The following is a 16,818-nucleotide window of genomic DNA, read 5'->3' on the forward strand; positions in this document are numbered from 1 at the left end:
GAATGGATGGTGAGGAGAGGAGGGTAGAGATAGAAAACACAGAACAACAGAAGAAGAGGTGAAAGAGAAAGGTGGCCATGGCCTCAACAGAATCAGAAACAGCATAGATAATACTTTGAAACCCTGAGCTTGAAAGGAGAAAAGGGATTAATTAAAATCCCCTATCTTCGGGGCTGGGGATTTAGCTCAGTGGTAGAGCGCTTACCTAGGAAGCGCAAGGCCCTGGGTTCGGTCCCCAGCTCCGAAAAAAAAGAACCAAAAAAAAAAAAAAATCCCCTATCTTCAAGACTTCATCTCACAAGCTGCTGCTTCCCCTGACATCTGTAGGGTCCCCTGTCCCTGACTGTGTATTGTCCCCCATACATCAGTAGGGGTCAGTCATTCAATCTGGAAGCAGATTTCTTCAGCTCTGCGATCTCCCAGGCTGACTGGGACACCCTGGAGAGGATTTCAGGACAAGGACGACCAATCCAGCTCCATGCCGGTGGCAACATTCTCGGTCTTCTCTCAACACTCACTAGAACGTGCCGCTGTGCCAGCTGTCTGGAGCTCTGAACCATGTAACATGTAAGGAACCAGAGGTCTGTGCTGGTAAGTTTGGAGGGATTTTTGTTGTTTTTTTGTTGTTGTTGTTTTGTTGCTGTTTTTGGTTTTTTGAGGCAGGGTTTCTCTGTGTGGCCCTGACTGTGCTGGAACTCACTCTGTAGACCAGGCTGGCCTTGAGTTCAAGAGATCAACCTTCTGTCTCCTGAATGCTCAGATTAAAGGCATGCACCACCACCACCCCAGCAAGACTCTTTCTTAAAAGGACAAGTGCAACCTGAGATTTTCCAAAGCCTACTTTAACCTCTCTTAAAAGCTTTAACCTATCCTCTAGCCCACCACCCACCAGAAGGAGTGGGAATGAAAGGCTAATGGGGGAAATGGACCTGTTTAGAAATAATTCTTTAAGACAAATCCAGTCTTCATTGTCAGGATATCAGCAGTTCAGTCTACTAGAAAACCACCAAACACGAATCAGCAGCTTCAGTCCAGTCCACTCAGCAGACACCACACACGAATCAGCAGCAGCAGTTCAATCCAGAAGAAACCTTGAAGCCCCACTGTGATGGTTTGTTTGTATATGCTCAGCCCAAGGACTGGCACTATTAGCTGGTGTGACCCTGTTGAAGGAAGTGTGACCTTGTTGGAATAGGTGTGTCACTGTGGGCATGGACTTTAAACCCCTTATCCAAGCTGCCTGGAAGCCAGTCTTCTCCTAGCTGTCTTTGGAACAAGATGTAGAACTCTCAGCTCCTGCACCATGCCTGCCTTGATGATACTGGACTGAACCTCTGAATCTGTAAGCAAGTCCAATAAAATGTTTTCTTTATAAGAGTTGCCTTGGTCATGGTGTCTGTTCACAGCAGTAAAACCCTAAGATATCTGCCAATCAGCCTGAGTCTGCAGAAGCAGTGAGAAGCCACTGGAATCTCACAAGAAGCTCCTTGGCGAGTTACTCTCTATGAAGTTATGAGAAGGGAAGACTTGCAACTGGTTGGAAGGCCAACCAGTAACCAGAGCATCGTCAGTGAACACTAGAAAGGTAAAGCAATGCCCGCGCCTTGTCCCACCATTTGCAGTCGTATTTATATTCTTTCTAAACATCACCCATCCTTTAACCTGTGTCTGCTTCAACAGAACATTCTTTCACCTGTCTGCACCAGGAAGACATCCATCTGCACCATTATGGCATAACTGAGTTTCCTAAGAAACCAGAAATTTCTACTTCAAACGTTCCTGTTGGCTGTGGTGGTTCATTCCTTTAATCCCACTGGGATTAAAGGTGTGTGCCACCATCCCCAGCTTCTTTTTGTTTGTTCTGTTGTTTGTTTTATTGCTTTGTTCTGTTTTGTTTGCTTGTCAACTTGACACAACCTAGAGAGAATACTCTGGGAAAGAAGACCACAATAGAAAGAAAGAAGGGGGTTGGGGATTTAGCTCAGTGGTAAAGCACTTGCCTAGCAAGCGCAAGGCCTTGGGTTCGGTCCTCAGCTCCAGAAAAAAAGAAAGAAAGAAAGAAAGAAAGAAAGAAAGAAAGAAAGAAAGAAAGAAAGGAAGGAAGGAAGGAAAAGAAAATAATAGGACCCGATGCCATCTTCTGGTGTGTCTGAAGACAGCCACACTGTACTCATATAAATAAAATAAATAAATCTTTTTTAAAAAGGAAGAAAGAAAGAAAGAAAGAAAGAAAGAAAGAAAGAAAGAAAGAGGGAAAAAAGCCTCCCGTAGACTGGCAGGTAGACAAGTTTGTGGGGACTGTTTTTGTTTGTTTGTTTGTTTGTTTGTTTGTTTTTTGATTGATGACTAATATGGGAGAGTTCAGCACACTGTAAGTGGTGTCGCCCCAGACAAAAGGTCCTGAGTGAATAAAAAAAGAAATTGAAGAAGTAATGGGGATTGAGCCAGGAAGCAGCCCCCTGACTCCCCTCCATGGTGGACTGTGAGATGAAATAAACCCTTTCCTCCCGACATTGTTTTTGGCCAGGGTCTTTATCACTGCAATAGAAAAGAAACTAAGACAAAACCAAGCTGATTGTTGTCACAGAGCTTCTCCATACACTGTCACAAGAAACTCTCTCCTAGGCCTCATGGGGGCGACAAAGTTCAAAGTATTGAAATGTTCCCTCCATTTTAACAGATGATGAAATTCAAATACAAAGACCTAAGGACCTGGGCTGGTGAGATGGCCCGGTAGATAAACAGTCTTGCTGCCAAGCCCAACGACCCTCATTTGACACCACCCCCCCCCCAAACCTGAGACCCACATGATGGAAAAAGAGAACTGACTCCTGCAAGTTGTCCTCTGACCTCTAGGCACAACATGGCACGCCTGAACACACAAATGCATGCACACACACAAGTAAAACTGTTTTGGGGTTTTGTTTATTTTGTTTTTAAGAAAAGGTTTCTCTGTGTAGCCTTGGCTGTCCTGGAACTGGCTTTGTAGACCAGGCTGGCCTCGAACTCAAAGAGATCAGCCAGCTTCTTCCTCCTGAGTGCTAGAATTAGAGGCATGTGCCACCAAGCCCTGGACTGAAATTAATGTAATTTTAAAAACCGTTTTAGTTTAGAAATGAGACAGCTTCCTTAGCAAACATGTAAAGGAGGCTACAGAGATGACTCCCTGGCACTCAAGATGTTAATCCATGGCTAGAGATCCACCTGTTAGATGGGTGACAAGATGAAACTAAGTGGGACCTTTCATTACTCACACAGAGCACTTCAAAACATATAGAACTACTCCTGTGTAGCCTTGGGCTCAGACCTGTAATCCTCTGCATCGATCCCCTAAGTAGCTAAGCTCAAAGATGCCACCTAACATAGCTACTGATTTGTTTGTTTGTTTGTTTACATTTGTTTGTTTTTTTTTTTTTAGAGAAATGGTTTCTCTGTGTAGCCCTAGCTGTCCTGGAACTCACCAGGATGGCCTTGAATTTAGAGATCCACCTGCCTCTGTCTCCCCAAGTGCTAGGATCAAAGGCATGTGCTACCACCAAAGACTGGTTGTTGTTTGTTTGTTTGTTTTAAGACAGGGTCTCACTATGCAGCACTGACTGGCCTGGAACTCAGAGAGATTATGCCTTTATGCTTGCTTCTCCCTCCCAGAAGTGATGGGATTAAAGGCATGCACTACCATGCTCTGTTTCCCAGCTGCTGTTGCTGTGTGCGCAGAGCCTGCAGCAACAGCAGAGGGCATGGGATTCCCATCCCTGGAGTTGGAGCAGCAGATGATTGTCAGTCACCTGGTATGGGTGCTGAGCTTGGATCCTCTGAAGCTACAGGAAACACTCTTTTTTTTTTTTTTTCATCTTTATTAACTTGAGTGTTTCTTATTTACATTTTGATTGTTATTCCCTTTCCTAGTTTCCCAGCCAACATCCCCCAACCCCTCCCCCTCCCCTCCCCTTCTCTATGGGTGTTCCCCTCCCCATCCTCCCCCCATTACCGCCCTCCCCCCAACAATCACGTTCACTGGGGGTTCAGTCTTGGCAGGACCAAGGGCTTCCCCTTCCACTGGTGCTCTTTGTTTTTTTTTTTGTTTTTTTTTTTTTTTTCCGGAGCTGGGGACCGAACCCAGGGCCTTGTGCTTGCTAGGCAAGCACTCTACCGCTGAGCTAAATCCCCAACCCTCCACTGGTGCTCTTACTAGGCTATTCATTGCTACCTATGAGGTTGGAGCCCAGGGTCAGTCCATGTATAGTCTTTGGGTAGTGGCTTAGTCCTGGGAGCTCTGGTTGGTTGGCATTGTTGTTCATATGGGGTCTCGAGCCCCTTCAAGCTCGCTCATTCCTGTCTAAGATTCCTTCAACGGTGGTCCCGTTCTCAGTTCAGTGGTTTGCTGCTGGCATTCGCCTATGTACAGGAAACACTCTTAAGCACTGTGCCATCTCTCCATCCCCTGACCTACTTTAAAGATGCTGTAAAATTACATCGATGGGGGAGGGGGAGTGCACTCCATGGCACTTGTGGGAGGTCAGAAGATAATTTGGGAATCAGTTCTCCCCTTCTACCATGTAGGCTCTGGGAATCATATGCAAGTCATCTAGCACAGCAGCAACTACCTCACCCCACTAAGCCAACTCTCTGGCTCCAGAATAACTGCTTCTAATAGTGGCTATATGGATTCAGCTTGACCTCACTGTAGCCATCTTGATAACCACCACAACCACTGCAGAGCAAACCTTGGTTTTTCCTGCAGCCCCTCAGGGAACCACAAACATGTCCTTAGAGTAACTGTGGAGTTTCAGAAGTGTTTCAATGTTGAGGATGTACCTGCCTTCCCCTTTGATATTAGCTGAAGATCACAGAACGTTCTAAGTTAGATGAGATCACATCCTCCCTAGTCTTTCCTCCTGAGGCAGGTTTTAGCACTTACTCTGGTTGCCACCTAGGATCACACTTCTATCAGCACGTCCCTGGAATTTTATCCTCCTCTTTTCTGCAGTCGCATCATAGCCCTTGCCCCTGGCTCTCACACACTGGAAACTGACTGACATTACCCTGTCTTAGAAATCCAATGTGGGGCTGGAGAGATGGCCTAGCAGTTAAGAGCACTGACTGCTGTTCCAGAGGTCCTGAGTTCAATTCCCAGAAACCACGTGGTGGCTCACAACCCTCTGTAATGGGGTCTGATGCCCTCTTCTGGTGTGTCTGAAGACAGTTACAGTGAACTTATATATAATAAGTAAATAAATCTTTAAGAAAAAAAAAGAAATCCAGTGTGCATTTTTACACTTGTGACATCTCACTTCCTTCTAACATCGTGTCAGGTGCCCCAACTCTAATTCAGTCACAACTGTACTGGACAGACAATACAGAGACAACAGACAAACAGGCAACCACAATGTAATATGGATAATCACGTCACTAGGGAGGTAGAAGCAGGTGAACCTTGAGTTCCATACCAGCCTGGTCTACTCAGTGAATTCCTGACCATCCAGGACTACACAGGGAGCTATCCTCCAAGTGGGCCTGGGAGATGGCTCAACAGGAAACGGTGCTTACCATCAAACCTAATGACCTGAGTTTGAGCCCTAGGACCAACACAGTACAAGGTGAAAACTGACTCCTGACCACCACACACACTACCTTTAACACAAATGCACTCACACAAATACACTCAAAGCAAGTGAGTAAAAACACTATCAAATGCTTTTCAGTATTACTTTAATGTTTTATGTGTATGAATGTTTTCCCTTCATGTATGTCTGTGCACCAATGTCTGATGCTCAAAAAGTCTCGAACCCCTGGAACTGGAGTTAAAAGATGGTCGTGAGCCACCACATGAGAGAATCAGAACCAGGTGCTCTTAACTGCTTAGCCATCTTTCCAGCCCCCGAGATATTCATTTCTATATAAAAATCCTTTGTGTTTGATTTTTTATTCTGAGAAAGGGTCTCATAGTCCAAGCTAGCCTTGAACTCACTGTGTAGCTGTTATGGAGTACAAGACTTCCTAGGAAAAAAGACCACGGATTCAATCTAGATTATAATTAGTTACATCTCTTGTAGTTGGTAGCAGGACAGCTATCTCTGAGAAAGACTAGAGACTGCCAATCAAAGGAGGTGAGGGAAGGGGTTTTAAAGACAAAAACCACAAGGAGACTTTGAGTATCTGCACAAGTAAGCCACAAGCTGTTTTTCTCTGCCAAGACTAGGTAGTCAAGGCACATCAAAATAGCCCTTTAATGTCTGCATAGCAGGTTTACAGAAGCCAAAAAGCAGTTAGTCATATTATAACAAAGCAGATGGTCATGGCTGTACATTTCTGGACTGACTGAGTCAGGGCTACAGGGAACTTATCTTCGACGTACTGGAACCAGAGACAAATGGCTAGTGGGTACCAAGATGAATGCCTAGCATAAAGTAGAGTATTACTTGCTTCATTTTTGGTTAGGTTTGGCTTTTTGAGACAGGGTTTCTCTCTTTAGCCCTGGCTTTCCTGGAACTCACTCTGTAGGCTAAGCTGACCTCAACTCAGAGATCCTCCTGCCTCCACCTCCCAAGTCCTGGGATTAAAGGTATGTACAACCACCACCACCTGGCAAAAATAAACTTTTTAATAAATGTGAATCTTAAGATCACATATATTTGTGTGAATATATATATGTGTGTGTGTGTGTGTGTGTGTGTGAGAGAGAGAGAGAGAGAGAGAGAGAGAGAGAGAGAGAGAGAGATAGCTGTCCTGCTACCAACTACAAGAGATGTAACTAATTATAATCTAGATTGAATCCGTGGTCTTTTTTCCTAGGAAGTCTTGTACTCCATAACAGCTACACAGTGAGTTCAAGGCTAGCTTGGACTATGAGACTCTTTCTCAGAATACAAAATCAAACACAACAGACTTTTATATAGAAATGAATATATATATAGGCAATAAGGGACAATGCTTCATTGAGAAGTACACGCCCACACTGAGTATGTTTTATCTTTCCTGTGCACCTCTTTCTCTTAATCCTTGTGCTTAAAATTTATTATCATCAGGACATGGTGGCAACATTTGTTGCTCTTGTAGAGGATGGAGATTCTGTTCCCATCACTCACATGGTGGATCTCTGTAGGATGATGTCATCACGCAGGTGTAGGCAGGTACAAGATAGAGCAAGGCCTGTCACTGAACAAGAAGGAAGGATGGGCGGGAGAAAAGTTTTAGAGAGAGGAAGAGACTGGAGCAAGGCAGGAGGCGGTGGAGAGAACGTGAGGCAGATGTTAAGATTCCTCTCTGCACATTTACAGGTTGTTATGAATATTCTTAAGGGATGGATGTATACAGGGTTTTGTGTGTCTAGATAAGCAAATTATATCTTATCAATTGGATCAGAGGTTATTGTATTCTATGTTCTTTCATGTGGCAATTTAAGAGAGTTTGTGGTGGTGGAGACACTGGGCCACCACGGAATTGAGATGTATATTTCTGGCATGGTGGCAGCCTGCCTTGGGAACTAGATAGGTAGAGAGATTGTTGCCAGGTCCAGAGAGAAGCCTTCAGCAGTGTGATATGGGATGGAGCAGCACAGGTGAGATGCTTTGCTGACTGAGATGAAGATATCTACCAGATATCTTGGGGGAACTGTGGTGCTGGACCTAGAGCAGGATAAAAGACAGCTTTTCTATTTTCTTTGGAAAGTCAAATGATGGTTTGCTGGGGCACACCGGTGAAAGGATGTCTTGCTAAAGCAAACAGGTGAAAGACTGTTTTCCTGAGGCAGACACAGTTGAAAGGATGTATTGATATAGCAAACACATGAAAGGACCCATGATGAAGGAGTATAAATATGACCCCACAGACAGTAGGAGCTAGAGCATTGGTTTGGTTTGTTTTGCCTTGCTATTCTTTGCTAAAGACATGCATGTGTTGGTTCACCTTACATAGTGTTGTTGAGTTCAACTTGTGGTGATGCTGCCATTGATAGAAACTCACCAAAGAACTGCCTAGAAACTGGTATGCAGCTGCTGAATCCTATTTGGTGTTTGCTACAGAACTAAACTGTTGCCAAAGAAGACCAAGTTCTCTCCCAAAGAACTGTTACTGGACAGATCCACTTCTCCCATATCCTAATGACTTTTCTCTTCTACTACCTCTGCTAGGTAATGGGCTAGAGGAGAAGTCGAACCCTTATTAAAAGTAGGTTGCAAAAAATTTATGCCAACAAATGTGAACCACCAAGGAGGTGCTGGGGATCAAACTGGGGTTCCCTGGAAGAACAGCCAGTGCTCCTATACCTTGAGACATCTATTCCTCCAGCCTCCAAGCTCAGCTTTAAGATAGTTTTCTGAGGAGGCACTAATGGTATGGTCCTTTAATCCCAGCACACTAGAGGTGCAGGCAGGCAGATCGCTTGAATTTGAAGGGTCTGAGATAGCAAAATAAACTCCATTTTGTTAAGACTCCATTTTAAGTTAACTTGCCCTTAGAGAGACATGACCAATGAAGAGACAAAAAACAAAACAAAACAAAAAAACAGGATAGACTCCATCTTGTCCTCCAAACTCGATTTTAAGCTACTGTCTAGAAAGCTACTGTCTGCTGTCCTTGAAGTGGCCCCACTCTTGGGCTCTGAGAAAGAGACCAACATTCCTTTACCCTCTCATGTAATGCCAAGGCTTAGAACACCCCCACACTTGCCGGTTTTTTCCCTTTATAAACCCCCTTCACTTAGAGCTGGGGATCACTCTCCTTCCTGTTCCATCAGGAAGGTTTGTAGCCCAAGCTTGAGCTTGAATAAAGACTCTCATGTGCTTACAGCAGTTGTGGTTCCTAGTGGTCTCTTGGGGGTCCTCATAAACTGGGCATAACAAGTTCAAGGCCAGCATGACTGATCTACAGAGTAAGTTCCAGGACAGTCATGGCTACATAGAGAAACCCTATCATTAAATTCAAAAAACAAACAAACAAAATAAGATAGTGGTTAAGTGGTTAATAGTATTTTCTGCTCTTCCATACTGCCTGAGTTTGAATCGGGCTTGGTGGCGCATGCCTTTAATCCCAGGATTCAGGAGGCAGAGGCAGACGGATCTTTGAACTCAGAGCCAGCCTGGTCTATAGAGGGAGTTCCAGAGAAACAGTGCCTTGATAATAAAATAAAATAAAATAGAAAAGACCTGAGTTTGGTTCTAAGCACCCAGATTAGATCGCTCAAAACTTCCTGTAAGTCTCCCTCCAGGAAATTCATCTTCTGGCCTCCACAGGCACCTCCATGCATACACATAAATAAAAATATATAGGACGATGTCATACAGGTGAGGCAGGTACAAGATAGAATGGGCCTGTCATTGGACGAGAAGGAAGGATGGGCGGGAGAAAAGTTTGAGGGAAGAGGAGGAGACTGGAACCAAAAAAGCGAGAAGCCGCCAAGAGAACATGGAGGCTGACGTTAAAATTCCACTCTGTATCTTTACAGGTTGTTATGAATATTCTTAAGGGATGGGTGTGTACTGGGCTTTGTATGTTTAGGTGGGCAATTATATCTTACCAACTGAATCAAAGGTTATTGTGTTGTGTGTTCTTTCATATGCAGATTTAAGTGAAAGAAAGTGTGCGGCGGCTGCCGCCATGGAGTTGGGATGTGTGTTTCTGGTGTGGAAACCTGCTTTGGGAACTAGATAGGTTGAGAGATTGCTGCCAGGTTCAGAGAGAGGCCTTCGGCAGTGTGATATGGGATGGATGAGAGGCTTTGCTGACTGAGAATTAAGATATCCGGCAGATATCTTGGGGCACTGCCATGCTGGACCTAGAGCAGGTAAAAGACATCCTTTTTTTTTTTTTTATAATTTTACAACAACAAAAATATAATAAAGATTTAAGGATCTCTTTTAAAAAGTATTTAAGTGTGTGTGTGTGTGTGTGTGTGTGTGTGTGTGTGTGTGTGAGAGAGAGAGAGAGAGAGAGAGAGAGAGAGAGAGACAGAGAGAGAGACAGAGACAGAGACAGAGACAGAGCCTAGGGCCTTACACATATTAGGCAAATGCTCTACCATACAACTGCATTCCCAACCTGATACACTATTTCTACAGAAAGCAACTAGTGCTCTTAACCTCTGAGCCAGTGGTTCTCAACCTTCCTAGCTAAAGGAAATCACATGGCCACGTGTAACTGCAAGCAGAAATGCTATCATACCCCACAAAAGAACAGAAATCTTAGCCAAGATGATAAATGTTCGGGTCTCCTGGTCTAGCCAAATAGAGTTTCAATGCATTCCCGTGTCTCTTTTCTAGCTGTTTGCACACACTTCTAAAGGTCTGTACAGAAGAGAGAGGAATGAAGTTGGGCATGGGGGGGTGCATGCCTGTATTAACAGTACCAGAAAGATCGAGAGTTCAAAGCCAGGGCTGGAGAGATAACGCAGAAGTTAAGGCAGCCTCCGTATGACAGCTGACAACCCTCTCTAGCTTCGCCATCTCTGGTATCTGTGGACACTACAGACATGTGGTGTATGGACATATATGCAAGCAGAGCGCCCATAAAAGGAGGAAGAGGAAGAGGAGGAAGTGGAGGAGGAGGAGGAGGGAGGGAGGGGAGGGAGGAGGGAAGAAAGAAGGAAGAGAGGAGAGGGAAAAAAGAGAAGGAAAGAAGATTTTTAAAAATCAAAATAGAGTTCAAGGCAGCATAGACATAAAAAGTTAGAGGCCAGCTCTCACTGTTTGGGGCCTTGTCAGAAGGCAGGAAACATGGAGGCGAGAATGGAAAGAGGAGCAGAAGAGGAGGAGTCAGGCCCTGGAGTGAGTTGAACTCTCAATAGAGCCCTGTCCCTAGTGCTGCTGAAAACCTTCTTTGAGCTCTTTTCTCTCAAACATCACAGCAATTCGCAGGGGTTTGCTTCTGGCTGAAATCACCTGAGCTGCCACTCATGAGTCCCATTCTTGGCACAGACTTATAAAACCTTCCATTCATAAACTGAGCACTATGAATTGAAAGTAACCCCAGAAACGTTTTCTGTGACATAAAACAACATCCCATGCCTGGCAGAGTTAGTTGTTTTTGTTTTTGTTTTTGTTTTGTTTTGTTTTTTGTTTTTTGGAGCTGAGGACCAAACCCAGGGCCTTGACTGAGCTAAATCCCCAACCCCAGCGGAGTTAGTTTTAAAAAGGGACTTGGCAGGCCAATCATAGTGACTCTGAGGCAAGCAGATTTCTGTGAGTTCGAGGCCATCTCGGTCTAACATAGAGAGTTCTAGGCCAGACAGGAATACAGAGTGAAAACATGCTTAGACAATAAAAAGTGGGGAGACGTCGGAATTCGTCGCTAGGGTGTGGCCGACCTCCCAGCTGCAAGTTCAGTCTATCTACGTGGGGGACTGACAGGTATTGAATTTTTGCCGCGTTCGGCCTATTGCACCCCCCACGGCCCCGCCCATATACCCGTTATGACCCCGCCCCTCGTCGACCTGCCCCGCGCATGCGCAACGCCGCCAGCCCGGACCCCACCCCTCACGGAGCAATCTTTGCCCTCAGGGACAGGGCTTAGGTACAAGATGGCCGCCGCGCGCCCGGATCCCCCGATTCCGAGCTCACCGACCCAGGAGTCGCTATCCCCGGAGCCGCCGGACCTGGTGCGGGCGATGAAGGGGGTCTGGGCCGGGGGTTCACGGCGAAGACATCGCAGGGCAGGGGGCGGGGTCAAGGCGGGGCCTAGGAGAATTGGGCGGGGGTATGGTAACACTCTGGGGCGGGGTTTAAGGAGGAGCCTATTGGGAATGAGGAGCAAGGCCTGGTTGAGGTGGGTCCTGAGGACAGGTTGTGTCTTGGGCCTGGATGAGTACTGGGAGAAGACAAGGGGTGTTATTTGCATAAAGAAGTGTGGAGTCTTAAATGGGAGGGGCATCAGGGAAATTATAGGGCTAGTGGATGGTTGGGAAGGTGACCTCAAAGGAGAGCTATAATCCTGTCACCATGTTGGGATGGCATTTGATGATATAAGGACTGCCTTACGAATGCGCAAGGGAGGAGATATGGGAGCTTCAGATGACTTTAGAACTTCTAACTAGTGACTGAAAAGTAACTCAAAATATAGGTTCATTCAGCAAACATTTAAAGTTCCAGGGGATCAAAATGGACAACGATTGCGTTCTCTTGCAGCTTGCAGTCTTATGAGGAGAAAAAGTGATGATAAAGAGAATTTATGTCCTATAAGAGAAATAAGACGTAGGGTTGGGGATTTAGCTCAGTGGTAGAGCGCTTGCCTAGCAAACGCAAGGCCCTGGGCTCGGTCCCCAGCTCCGAAAAATAGAAAAAAGAAAAAAAAAGAAAAGAAAAAAAAAAGAGAAATAAGACGTACACTCAGAGTGGGGGTGGTGGGAGCTAAATTGAAATGGCAGAAGTCAGCTGGGTGCCGGCTTATATTTACACTGTAATCGGTGAGATAAGCAGGATCCAGATCATGTTTGATATTATAGGAAGGACACGAGGTTTTAAGTGCAACTGGAGGGCTTGGAGTGGTGAAAAGTGATGACCTCATCTACATTTTCCAAGGTCCATTTGGGCACTCTAGGAGAGGTGGATAATGAGGGGCAGAGGCAGGAACAGGGATTCCCTTTGAGTGATGTTTTGCATTCTAAGGGGAATAAATTATGAGGCTTTTAACTAGTACAGAGGAGAGGCACCCCCATGTCTATGGTATATTTGGGGCAAGAAGGGGAAAATGTCAGAATGGATCCAGCAAGAATTCTGGATCATGGATAACAGGGTTAAGAAACCAAGGGATGAGGCTGAAGAGGTGGCTCGGCCTTAAGAGTACTGACAGAGAAGCCTTTCGGAAAGTCTTTTAATAGGAACAGACTGGAAGTCCCCACTCTCACCCCATACTACAATTCCCAAGTCCTTTTAGCCCCTTACCATGGTATCATCTCTTTCTTTACACCCTGACCACCATGGGTGTCATCAGCTAACCCTGCCTCAGAATTGCCCAGGACTAAGCAAGAAGCTGTTCAGTTCCCAGCATCCACATGGAGGCTCACAACCATCTGTAACTCCACTTCTAGATGATCTGACCCTCACTCCTGGCCTCCATGGACACTGACATGGTGAACATACATGCAGGCTCTCACATAACACAGAAAGAAATACTTAGGCTTGGTGGCAGGCACATGCCTTTAATCCTGACACTCGGGAGGCAGAGGCAGGCAGACCTTTGTGAGTTCTAGGCCAAACTAGTCTACACAGCAAGTACCAAACCAGCTAGAGCTACATAGTGAAACCTTGTCTCTAAGTAAGTAAACAATAAATCATTTTTTAAAAAAAACAGGATACGGGGTTGGGGATTTAGCTCAGTGGTAGAGCGCTTGCCTAGGAAGCGCAAGGCCCTGGGTTCCGTCCCCAGCTCCGGAAAAAAAAAAAAGAACCAAAAAAAAAAAAAAAAAAACAGGATACAATGGACTTCAGAGAAGCAAATATTTTATTTTTCATGTATTTACTTATGTGAAGAGAGTATGTGCGTGTGTGTGCTATAGCACAAGTTATTTGGAGGGCGGAGGGCATCTCGAGAAAGTCAGTTCTGTCTTTCCACCCTGTGGGTCCCAGGGATCGTACTCAGGCCGTTAGATCTGGTAAGTGTCTTTACCACTGAGCCATCTTCACAGCCCAGGCAACTGTTTTAATAAGTGGAGGCATACTGAAGAAAGTTCTTCAAGCCGGGTCCACAGCCTCCTGTTTCTTCTTCTGCTCTCCAGGTCCTGGTGCCTGATGGTGGCCGCCCTGCCACACCCCCAGGGGACCTCATCGAGATCCAGGTGGTCAAAGTCACAGATACTACATCGGCCCCTGAGCCCCCAGAGCCAGGATCTTTTCATTGTGCCCTGTGTCCTGCTGCCTTCCGTCTAGTCTCGGAGCTGCTGTTTCATGAGCATGGTCACCTGGCAGGCTTGGAAGGGCTTGGGCAAGGTGGGGACCCTAGCCGTTGTCACGTGTGTGGCCACAGCTGTCCAGGTCCTGCTAGCCTGCGTGCACACTACAGCTTGCACACAGGAGAACGACCTTACCGCTGCCCTCTCTGTCCACGGGCTTTTAAGGCCTTGGCACCCCTGCTCCGGCACCAGCACCGACATGGGGTGGAGCCAGGCACCCCTGGAAGGCTTCTACCCACAGCAGCAGCAGGACAGCCGAACTCAAGGGTGGCCCAGGAGAGGTCGGAGGTGGTGATGACTGCAGCAGCTGCGGGTGCTGTGGTAGGCAAGCCTTTCGCCTGCAGGTTCTGTGCCAAGCCCTTCCGCCGCTCCTCAGACATGCGAGACCACGAGCGGGTACACACGGGGGAGCGGCCCTATCACTGTGGCATCTGTGGCAAAGGCTTCACTCAGTCCTCTGTTCTGAGCGGTCATGCTCGCATCCACACGGGCGAGCGCCCCTTCAGATGCATGCTCTGCGACCGCACTTTCAATAACTCCTCCAACTTCCGCAAGCACCAGCGTACCCATTTCCATGGGCCAGGGCCCGGAGTGGGAGAGTCTGGAGGCCAACTGAGATCATCTTCGGTATCCCAAGAATCAAGGAGTAAATGTGGGACAGAGAACACTATGGAAGAAGGGTGTAGAGAGACTAAGAAGGTGAATGTGGAGGTTGATCAGTAGGCTGGAAATAGGAAGCATATCATAGGAAATGTAGGTGGGCAAATTGAGGGAGAGATCAAGAGGCCAAGGAGAAATAATGAGGAATTGGAGTTAGATTTAAAAAGGGAACCTGATTGTGGTCTCCCAGAACCCCATGCTGCACCTGAGACTCAGGAAAGAGGTACTTGTGGGTCTGTGGGTGCCCAGATATGTCCCAGTACACTAGAGACTGAGGCAGAAGGATCTGGTCCAGACTGGGCTGGAGAGCAAGACTTTATGTAGCAACACCTCTGGTCCAATAAAATATTTTGCCTACCTCAACTGGATTGCACTGGTCCTGGGATGCCTACCCTGCGGTGCAGAAGATGCCCACTAGGCCATCTCTAAAGGGAGGCTGGGATACCTTCCCCTCGAAACCATGAAGTATCTAAACCACATCTCTCGGATGTGAACCTGCTCATATTCACTCTAAGCTCTGCCTACTTCTCCATCCTACCCCATAGTGGTATCTCTTTAACCCACTAAACTCCTCCTCTTCTTTTTTTTTTTTTTTTTTTTTTCCGGGCTGGGGACCGAACCCAGGGCCTTGTGCTTCCTAAGCAAGCGCTCTACCACTGAGCTAAATCCCCAGCCCCCACTAAACTCTTCTGGAAGCAACTGAGAGCACATACTACAAGCAGGCATTCACTTGGTGTCCCCTTAAACCTTAGGCTCAGAGCCTGTGGTTTCCCATGTCTACAAAGTTTCAGATCTCTATTCTCCACTCTCAGGTAGACAGCTTCTTGGGCAATTCTGAGGCAGGGTTAGCTGATGACAACCTTGGTGGGCCAGTACAGGGTGTAAAGTAAGAGATGATACCATGGTAAGGGGCTAAAAGGATTTGGGAGTTGTAGTATGGGGTGAGAGTGGGAACTTCCAGTCTGTTCCTATTAAAAGACTTTCTGAAAGGTTTCTGTCAGTCTTGTATTCCAGTTCTCTGGGTAATTATCCATTATCTGAAATGGTGAGTGACCAGGCTTGGGTTGTTTGTAGATGGCTCTTTGGTAGTATTGTAAGTTCTGTGTAAGGAAGGGGTGTTGAGGTTGGTGTGCTTACTCAGAAGGGTCCCTAGTTTTCTCATGGAGAAGATGTGTTTCTAGTTCACTCCTCCTTCATCCAGCATCCCCAAGAGGTGACCCTTGGATGATGCAGAGTAAAAACTCCACCACTTCCTCCAAAGAAAGGAGCCTGCTTCTGGAGACAACAGAATGTCTTTGCTTTCTCACGTGGATCCTTGCCACTGAACAGAAATCCCCTGCTGTCTTCAGAGGGGACTACCAACACAGCAGCCGTGTGGATAAGGGACCAGATTCAATGAGAGGTGAAATATAGCAACTGGCACTCTGGCTCGTGTCCAAATCATTGAGAAGTGGGGGGACTGGGTAAAGGAGTTTGTGCACTCCTTCAGAAGAGGGCAGTGTAGCTGGGGATGCACTCAGCTGCTAGAGGGCTTTTCTAGTGTGAATGGCATCTTGGGTTCAAGCTCCAGTACCACAAAAGCCAGGCATAATGGCACATGCCCATTTTCCCAGCACTTTGTATGTGGAAACAGGAGGATCAGAAGTCCTTAGTCTCAGGGAAGAAACTCATAATGTCCCTCCCACCCATCTGAGGAGCTATAGGCAGTTAATGGTTGCCTGGAAGGGGGGAACCATAGACCTCAGTGGTATAGCTACTGGTTAGCTGCCCCTGCTCAGGTAAATAAGCCTTCCAACCCATGTTTATACATGCAACCCTGACTAAACATAATGGGTCACCAAGAAAATAAAAGATGAAAGTAAGACAGGCTTGTTGGCAAGAAAGGGTTCAGCAGGAGAGGGAGAGGGGTAAGAGCACAGTGGAGGCTGTGAGGATACAACCAGTGTGTATGTGTGTTGTGTACATACATACATACATACATACATACATACATACATACATACATACCTATACAGATATGTGTCGAATTCAGAACGAAAATAACAAAATATGGAGCTGAAGTAATTGCTCAGCAGTTAAGAACACTGGTCTTCCAGACGATTGGGATTTGATTCCCAACACCCACATGGTAGCTCACAACCACCTTGGCTGTGGATCCAAGGATCCAATGCCCTCTTCTGGCTTCCATAGACACCAGGCACCAAGTGGTGCACAAACATACATGCAGGCAACATACCCATACACCTAATTTCTTTAAATATTTTTTAAAAATTGAGATT

At 46.3% G+C, this 16,818-nt stretch overlaps 1 protein-coding gene across 1 annotated transcript; it reads left to right on the top strand.

The window, feature by feature from the left end:
* Window positions 1–11,479: 11,479 nt before the first annotated feature.
* On the top strand, window positions 11,480–15,958 carry Zfp865 (zinc finger protein 865). Its single transcript, NM_001134544.1, has 2 exons — window positions 11,480–11,590; window positions 13,706–15,958. Exons 1-2 carry the CDS (start codon window positions 11,513–11,515, stop codon window positions 14,600–14,602), a joined length of 975 nt encoding a protein of 324 aa, NP_001128016.1. The 5' UTR covers window positions 11,480–11,512; the 3' UTR covers window positions 14,603–15,958.
* The last annotated feature ends 860 nt before the right edge of the window (window positions 15,959–16,818 follow it).

Source organism: Rattus norvegicus, chromosome 1 (genome assembly GCF_021556685.1).
Source record: "Rattus norvegicus strain SHRSP/BbbUtx chromosome 1, alternate assembly SHRSP_T2T, whole genome shotgun sequence".
In the NCBI taxonomy this organism is placed as follows: domain Eukaryota; kingdom Metazoa; phylum Chordata; class Mammalia; order Rodentia; family Muridae; genus Rattus; species Rattus norvegicus.

What these genes read in the sequence shown, in the direction of transcription:
- Zfp865 (NM_001134544.1), top strand. Translation starts at nt 11,513, where the DNA reads ATGGCCGCCGCGCGCCCGGATCCCCCGATTCCGAGCTCACCGACCCAG. An exon ending in CCCCGGAGCCGCCGGACCTG is followed by an intron (nt 11,591 to 13,705) that starts GTGCGGGCGATG and finishes TCTGCTCTCCAG; the next exon opens with GTCCTGGTGCCTGATGGTGG.